The sequence below is a fragment of the Sceloporus undulatus genome, chromosome 1 (genome assembly GCF_019175285.1).
Source record: "Sceloporus undulatus isolate JIND9_A2432 ecotype Alabama chromosome 1, SceUnd_v1.1, whole genome shotgun sequence".
Taxonomy (NCBI): Eukaryota; Metazoa; Chordata; class Lepidosauria; order Squamata; family Phrynosomatidae; genus Sceloporus; species Sceloporus undulatus.
Window position 1 is genome coordinate 378,776,102 of NC_056522.1, and position 9,165 is coordinate 378,785,266.

The 9,165-nt window shown below is 40.5% G+C and overlaps 1 protein-coding gene across 3 annotated transcripts in view; it reads left to right on the forward strand.

The window, feature by feature from the left end:
• L2HGDH (L-2-hydroxyglutarate dehydrogenase) overlaps positions 1-9,165 on the forward strand; it is a 22,209-nt gene that overhangs the window by 8,680 nt on the left and 4,364 nt on the right. Inside the window, exons 5-7 of one of the 3 annotated variants that reach the window (XM_042473426.1) lie at positions 167-329; positions 4,621-4,655; positions 6,363-7,759. In XM_042473426.1, coding sequence (XP_042329360.1) covers positions 167-329; positions 4,621-4,655; positions 6,363-6,569 — 405 coding nt within the window. In that variant the 3' untranslated portion in view covers positions 6,570-7,759. Of the gene's footprint in view, positions 1-166; positions 330-4,620; positions 4,656-6,362; positions 7,760-9,165 lie in introns of those variants that run through there. The other 2 variants (XR_006104533.1, XM_042473437.1) reach the window with 2 other exon arrangements.

Here is a 9,165-nt window from a genome sequence, read left to right on the forward strand (position 1 = left end):
TGTATATATATTTGGGGCCCAAAGCAGCTTACAGTCTAAAAGCACAGCACAATTAAAAATGCAATTAAACTATTACAATATCAAAACAGATACTTTGTTTAACTATAGAATACAATTATAAAAGATAAAATCACTTAAGATATTGACCCTCTGCCCATCTTTTTAGGGCTTGATGGCACTGGACTCTCCCTACACTGGCATTGTCAACTACAGGCAGGTGGCCTTGGCTTATGCTGAAGATTTTCAGGCTTCTGGAGGTACTGTCCTGACTGATTTTGAGGTAGAAGACATACAGATGGCAAAGGAAAGTCCTGCTGGAAGTGATGAAGGTAAAAAGCTGTGTGATTTCTTCCTGACTCTTTCATCCCCTTATTACTGTATACATGTTTTCTCCCTGCTTCTCCCATTACAGTTTGGTGTGAGTTTTTGTTATGTGTAGTCATTCACCTGAACAGTTCTGTGTGTAAACAAACTGCAGATCCTATGAAGCAGAAGGGTGGGCAGAGACCACTTGGCCCAGTTGATCAAAGGCTTCCATGCTGATAATTTATCAGAATGTTATTTTAGTCCCTGGCATCTTCAACTAACAGGAGGAAGTGATGGAAAAGATCTTTCTTTCCCTGAAACCCTGGAGAGTACTGCCAGTCAGAAAGGGGGGGGGGGAATACTGGATTATTTATATATTTAATATCCTTGACATGTGACCTAAAGCATCTCACAACATGGATTAAAAACCTAATGATAAAAAAAGTTTTTTAAAAAAACACACAAATGAGCTACTATATTAAAACATAATACTTTGAAACGATGTAAAATCATTTAGTGACATAACCATAACCCTTCTTCACAATCAGTTAGTCACCAAATGCCTGCTAAAATAAAAGGCCAGTGGAAGAGAGGCAGAGAAGGGACCATACTAGCCTTTTATAGGGGAAAATGCCACAGTCTGGGAGCAGCCACCAAAAAGGTCCTGTCTCCCATGTGATGGTGGTGAGACTGAGGGGCTGAACAGACAGCCTGGAAATGCCAGCATCCAGGCTGCTTGGGGGTATGGCATTTTGACACCACACGCGTCCAAGACACCTGGAAGACACCCACCCAGCCAGACGCTTCAAGCTGCTCCAGGGGTGTGGCTTTTTGACAATGCAAAGCCACTAAGTGCATGGAAGCCTCCCTGGGGTTGCATTGGGGCTGCCTAAGGCGGCCCTTTCCCAGCCCAAAAAGAAGCAGATCTTTTCCACTCTCACTTGGGCTGGCTCTAGGATGGATTGGGCCGCGCGTGTCTCTTTGCCACAGCTCTGGGGGAAGTGGCCTTAATCCACCCTTTTTGAGCAGTCTGTTTCGCCCCTGAGATCCCTTGAGTATCTTGAAACTCAAGCAGGTTCATACAGGGAGATACAGTCTTTCAAACAGTCAGCCCTGATATTCGGTTACTCTCTCAGTTAGATTTCTAACAGTTTGAAGGTGAGTGAAAGCGGCCTTGTTCCCAAGAGCATGGAAATAACGAGTTATGGGTAACTATGTTTTTTCTAATGAGGATGTAACAAGCTTACATTTCAAAAGCAATGCAATGAGTTAGACTGAAGTTACTTCACTGGTGTAATGAGCAACAGTTTCTAGTTAGTTTAGACCAGTGGTCCCCAAACTATGCCCTTTAAGAGATTTTGGACTTCAGTTCCCAGAAGTCTCAGTCATGTTGGCCAAGAGCTGATGTCTAAAATCCTTTAAAGATCACAGTTTGGAGATCACTGTTTTAGACGATACTTTAAATGCTTTTGTAGAAGCAGTTTTCAAATTTTATGCCATTCTCTTAAGCCTACAATGTTTCCCTCCCTTTTAGCAAGTACCAGAAAAAGGCTTTCACAGCCAGCATCCAGTTTTTTGTGGGTTTTTCAGGCTATGTTGCCATGTTCTAGAAGAGTTTATTCTTGATGTTTCACCAGCATCTGTGGCATCTCTGAAGATGCCAGCCACAGATGCCAGCAAAACGTCAGGAATAAACTCTTCTAGAAAGTGGTCACATAGTCCGAAAAACCCACAAAAAAACTATAAGAACCAGAAAGTACTGTAATGGAAAAGGAACAAAAAGCAAAACAAGTAGCACAAATGAGTAAAAAAAAGTCTTTAATGAATAAGGTAACATTCTGGTCTCTGCTTGTTCTGTCATTATGGAGTGATGATTGGACCACAAGAGAGCGCCTTTGCTATCCCTTGGCTCAGGAACTCTCTTCTTAGGGAAACCGAAATGGTCCCATTGTTGACAGGGAGAGACCTTTTTATTCCAACAAAGCTTGTTGGAATAAAAAGGTCTCTCCCTGTCAACAATGGGACCATTTCAACTTCCCTAGGAAGAGGGAAGGTTTAAAGCAAACAGTTTTAAAGAGAAGTTGTAGCATTCCAAATTGTATATTAAAAGTATTGTACGTTAACTCATAAAAAAAGGAACCTTCCCGTGGTGAAAGGCAGCAGTGTCATCTGTCCTGGAAGCACTGGCCGCTTCTATTCTCTCATCCAGCCAGCCTTTAGTGTGAACACAAACAGTTATGCCTGCTGGCATTTTGTAAATTCTTAGGCATTGTTTTCCTTTGCTTCATTCTTTAGATCCTTTGTTACAGGCCGCTATATTTTACCCTTGACTGAATCACGGGACATATCAAAATCCATAATTTTGTCCCCCAAACCTACTTATATATGAGGTTTACTTATAGTTGAGTATACATGTTAAATCAGACATTAAATTAACTATTTTTAAAACAAAATTTAAAACCATTAAAACACTTAAAATTCAATACTTATTAAAACAGCACACCCAGTTACACATCGTTCCATCCTAGTCAGCCAAGGCTAAAGGTGTGTTTAAACAAAGACAATGGGCAAAGGAGAATCGAATCTCTCTTAGAAGGGAGTTCCAAAGTCTAGGAGCAGCCATGGAGAAGGGTCTCTCCTATATGTCTGTCAGCTCTTCAAGGGGAACCCTCTCCTCAGTGAAAAGCTTGCTCCTTTGAAGCAAGATCTCTCCCATGTCCTTACCAGTCAAGTCTGGGAGGGTGGTGGGATGGAGAGAAAGCCCTCCCCCTAAGGTCATGTGCAGGCTTGTAATGGGAAATACTGGCTTTCAGACAGTCTGGAATTGAGCCATATAGGGCTTTATAGGTCAAAGCCAGCACTTTGAGTTGTGCCCGGAAACAGACCGATGGCCAGTGGAGCTGTTTCAGCAGCTTTTAAAAAGCTATTTAAAAACCGATTAACCTTTCAAAGAGTGTGTTTTAAATTGTTTTAATATTCTTAATAGTTTAATTATATTTTAATGTTGATCTTTTGTATGTTTTTAACTATATTGTAACCAATTTAATTAGTAAGCTGCCTTGAGTCCCAGTTTGGGGGGAAATGCAGAGTATATATAAAGATACTGGCATTCAGTATTGTGGTTGAGGATTCATATTCTAGAATTACGCATCCATAACTGCTCCATACTCAATATGAAGTCTTACTGTATGGAGCCCTGGTGGTGCAGTGGTTAAATGCCTGTACTGCAGCCACTTACTCACAAACCACAAGGTTGTGAGTTTAATACCAGCCAGGGGCTCTGGGTCAACTCAGCCTGGCATCCTTTTGTAGGTCACTAAAATGAGTACTCAGCTTGTTCGGGACAATTAGCTTACACATTGTAAACCACTTAGTACATCGGTAACCACTGTAGAAATTTACTTGCTATTGCTATAAGACTACTTAAATTTCCCCTCCTAAACTACCTTAACAGCCAGCAGCCAGATCATGCAAAAGAGGTTTGTTCAACTACCAACTAGGTGCAAAGAGGGTGACAGTTTTAACCCTCTTTCACCAGTAACAGTGAGACTGTGACAATCAGAACCAGGCCCCTGTCACAATTCCTTGTTGCAGTCCAATGGCATCACTAGGGTTGGTGTCACCCAGTGCGGTAATTCATGGTGTCACCCCCTCATTAATCTCCTCCCATACCACACCATACAACATCCTTAGTCATGTTTTTTGTACTAATGTTACTCATAAACCATAATTCCCATACATCACTGAATGTAATGGTAATAGTTGTGACATAAACAACTAGCAAAATTAAAATTATACCCTTAAATTACTGTATCATACATACAACCTAAATGTATTTACATATATATTGCTTCATATGGTTAAGTGAAAATTTGGTAAAATGTGCTTTTTTTAAAGAAAGCATAAAAGGAATTTAATTTTTTTAAATTAAATTTAAAAAATTTTTAAAAACCCTGCGGCTTCTCTTTTCTCTTCCCACGAAACCTTGCCCCACTCACACTATCTCTTCAGCATTTTAAAAGAATGCAGACAAATGCCACAAATCATTTCTGCCAAAAGGCAGGTGTTTGTAGAGCAGTGGTGTCATCCCCTCGGGGGGGGGGTCACTTGATGTAGACCACACCCCTGTAGTGACACCCCTCTTGCAGCCTCGCTCATGGGTGTGAAGGGGTTGGAAACACAAAGAAGAGATAATCTAGGGATCATACAACTCCCCTCCTCCAACCGACCATTTGCTGCCAATCTGTTTCCAGGAATAATTCAAAGTACTGGGTGTGATCTATAAGGATACTTTTTTCTTATTATTATTTACAGGGATGAAATATCCAGTTGTTGTTAGAAATTCAAAGGTAAGACCAGGTTTTCAGATTTGCTTTTTAAAGTGCATGACATCTTATTTTCCAATTGCAGAAGATGCTTTATCAACTTCCACTACACTATCTTTGCAGAAATAAAAATGCAAAGATGAAAGTGATTTATCCTGTGAAGACAAATGTGAGGGGTTTTTTTATAGCTTGAAATATATCGGAAAGAAATCCTTTTTATCTCGAGTATAATTTTTTTTATATTCAGTGACCATCTGTGCTTTCAACCATTTTCAATTTTGGGGTACATCACATTTCACAGTGAATATTATAGTAGAACTCAAAGAATACAAAAACCAATATTATTTGGTGGTCTCATGTGGAGAGTATGAGCTCCATGCTAGAAGCCAATGTTGAAATCTTCTTCCCACAAAAAGAAAGAACTGCCCCATATAATGTTGGCTTAATCCAGATGCTAGATTAAACTAGTTGCTACATTTGCCAAGGCAAATGCAATCTTTTAACAGCTGGAAATGCTGTAGAGAATAATGATGTCACTGTAATGTCTGTTTGTCACTATGAAAACTCCTGGAATATTTCCAGTGAAAATTGACTATGAAAGTGACCATCCTGGTTTATTCCTTTGCCTAGTTTATATATCAATTATATCTGTTTGTAGGCCCACAATCAGAGTTGTCTGATTTCCATCAGCAAAGTAATTGAAACTCACCTCAAAATGTTGTAAACTTGCTTTTGTATGATCAATTAGGATTACATAGTTAGCTTGAAAACCCCTCTTAATGCTAAGTGACATGTCATTGCTGCTTGTCTCCTTTTCAAGACAGAGTAGAAAGATGTAGACAGTAGAAGTCCTGATGACATGACTTGATTTTGAAACAATCCAGTCATTCAATCTTGTAAAAGCTCATAGTGTACATAGGTATGAATAAGTTAATTGCTCCGTGAAATTCCAGCTGACTTTTTGTATTATTTGCTTTATTTTTTTTTTAAAAGTTCCCTTTGGTTTGATTAATTAATCTCCTTAATAAAACTAACTGTTAATAGATAATAGTAACTCTTAATAGATAATAGACAGTCTGTGACTGTGTATGAAATGGTACTAACTTTGATAGAAGAGCTGAACGTGAATCAGGCCAAAGCCCTATCTGGTCCATTATTTTATTCAAACAGTAGCCAACCAGAGTGTATGGGAATCCCACAAGTATTCCTTGGATATGCTCCATTTTGTGTTCCTCAGCAACTAACACACACACACACACACACACACACACACACACACACAGTCTCTGATGCTGGAGCTGATACACACCCATTCTAGCTAGCATCCATTGAGGTCCCTGCTTAAAGCCCTTGTAATGTTCCGGTTGAAGAAACAGAAAACATGCCTATAGAACTCCCCTTATGCTGTACAATTCCAAACCATTGCTCTGCTCTGCGAAACATCGGTTTAGTGTTTGGCAGGCCAGGTTGGGCCAGTCCAGCTTTCCCTTGGAGAGCTATCCCTGGTGCTAAAGCATCTGCCCTTCTATCTCCTGATGAGGCCAAGCCTGATCAAGGTTACACACACCCTTCACCTCTCCTGTTTCCGTTTTAGAGGGCCACGCCAGTGTGAGCAGGACAAGAGTCATGGAAATGGAAGAGAGAGAAGAAGGCTCAAATGTCAAGATGCTTTTGTGATTGTGCTAGATGAGATGCAGTCCCTAAACTGAGTTTGTGCTTCTTTTGTGACAGGGAGAGGAAATCCACTGTCGGCATCTCATCTCCTGTGCAGGACTTTACTCAGATCGCCTTTCTCAGATCAGTGGTTGCAACTCAGAGCCCCGCATTGTCCCTTTCCGGGGTGATTATTTGGTGCTAAAACCAGAGAAGTGCTATTTGGTTAGAGGAAATATTTATCCGGTACGCAATTTCCCCTTTTGTTACGTCAGTGGCAGCTGATGGAAGCCCTCAGATCTCTGAGGGCTTTCATCATGGTGATTTGGTATTTAATGGATCTTTATTTTATTTATTTATTTACTTTATTTATATGCTACCTTTCTCCCAGGCCAGCACCCAAGGAAGCTTCCACAACAACACATTAAAATCATTTACAGAAATGTTTTAAAATTTATTTAAAAACACCCTATTGAAACATCATAAAACTGATTTAAAATCATATAGCACATAAAACATACATATTAAGAACCTTCTGTGCTTAAGCATTGAAAACTTGCTTAAATAAAAATGTTTTTTCTTGTTGAAGAAAGAAAAGGCAGGGAGTTGCAGAGGGTGGGAACAGCCACCAAGAAGGCTCTCTCTCTCTCTCTCATGTCCTCACTAAGTGAGCCTGTGATGGTGGTGAGACTGAGAGAAAGCCTTCCTCGGATTATCTTAAAGCTCTGTCAGGTTCATATGGAGAGATATGGCTTTTCAGATACTCTGGACCTATTTATTTATTTTATTTAAGGAATTTATATCCTGCCTTTCTCCCAAAATGGGACTCAAGGTGAACCTAAGCCATGTAGGGCTTTATAGGTCATGACTAGCACTTTGAATAATGCCCAAAAACAAAGTAATAGCCAAGGTTTAGCACATTAAACGTTGTACAGAGCGTAGAGGACAAGTTAACAGTGTTGGGACATGCAATTGATATTGCAGACTTAAACCAGTAGAACCATAGTTTCTCCTCTCTAAAAACCTCTTGTAGTTCTCTATGAATACCTCTCAGCCACTCACAAAGCTAATTCCTGTGGCTTCATTGGATGAAGTCATATGGGTATGATATCTTTGGGAAAGTTGTAATGTTGCTGTAACCTTAGTTCAGGTCATTCTACTTAGAGCAGGCATGCACATTTGGGTAAAGCTTTGTTGATAGTTTTAAGTCATTGTTCAGAATATTTGTTTATTATTTATTTTGTGGCGTATTTATGTCACACCCTTTGGGACATCAGGCCAGTGCACAGAGAAAGTAAAATAAACAGTTTGAAACAATTCTAGATTGAAAATGATAATGCCACGATAAAGCAATCAGATTTAAAATGATGAAAACACCTTAAAAGGTTAAAACACTTTAAAAACATGTAGATGTACAAAATATTAAGCCTGAAAATCTTTAATAAAAATATATATTTGACTTGGTGTCAATCAAACCTTGAAGAGAGAACATTCCACAGAAGGGGCACACAGCAGACAAGGTCCTTTTCTATGTCCTTCCACAATGTTTTGACCTCTCTTGTGGGAAACAGATTGGGAATATACACAATTTCAATTCCAAGTCACCTACACCCGTCTCCCTTTTTCCCCATTTGGTTTAAATTCTCTCCCTTTAAACTGGTTTTTCAGATATCCTTAGTAGAACATAATTCACAAAAATATGCTAAAATAAATGTTAGTCTTTAGTCTTAAGGGTGCCACAAGATTTTTGTTGTATTACCTAAAGAAAAGGTTGTTATTGACAAGACACAAACAGATGTACTTCACAGTCAACATAACTAACACATAAGCACACATTGTACCACCAGCAACAATAGAAGAAGCATCATCATCATCAGAGGTATAGAACTGTATGAGTGCCAAGGGCCAGTTCCTCCCAAGACCTCCGTTGGACCATGCATCTTCCCAGTTGTGTTGCCAGGGCTCCTGCACTTTCATTTTGAATTCTTATAATGAGATGGTGTGTAAGGAGGCAGAGGACTCCTCTTCTATGTTGTACAGCCGCAGGGCTGTAAAGGAAGCTAGACTTGGCCCACCAGGAGCTGAAGCTTCCAACTCTAAAATGGTCTTTTTTGGCTGCCACAAACCATCCCACAATAAAGCACAATATGGCTTCATGTCCTCCACAGAGAGAGCATGGCCTCTGCCACTCACTTCTATACAGAGGCTGGAGGGCCATCTATCGGGTATTCTATGATTGAGAGTTCCTGCATGGCAGAATGGGGTTGGACTGGATGTCCCTTGGGGTCTCTTCCAACCCAAAGATACTATGAGAGAACACATGGATATTAATCCTCCTGTGTTCCCTCCCAAAAATTACAACAACAAAAAGGGTTAAACCACTAGTGGATATCATGGGTGGAGAGTTCCCTTCACCCCCAATTGTGTTTGGCTGCCCCAAACTGTGCCACTCTTGAGAGAGCAGCTTGAGTGCTTGGCCTCTCCTTTCCATCAGAGATTATCCGTCTCAGGATACAGACATACCTCAGGTAAATGGGGGGCCATGTTCCACAGCAGCCCCTCTGCCCTTCCCAGCTACCTATGCAAGTGGGAAGGGAGTTGAGGACCGAGCTGGCTTCTATCATGCAGCCAGGTTACTATAAAGCCTGCCTGAGATTGAAAGGGCTAAGCTTCTAAACCCCAGCTTGAAGTTGGGGCTGTCTCAAACATAAATAAAACAAAGTGCCCTGTGAGTATCAGGGCTACACTACAGGCCATATACAGCTATCTACCCATGATTAGCAATGGTCTTCAGTCACTGCTAACTTAAGAGTAGTTTCCTCAGTGCTTAGAATAAGCCACTGCCCAGGCAGCCTCTCTTGATGGGGCAAATAAAGGAGGG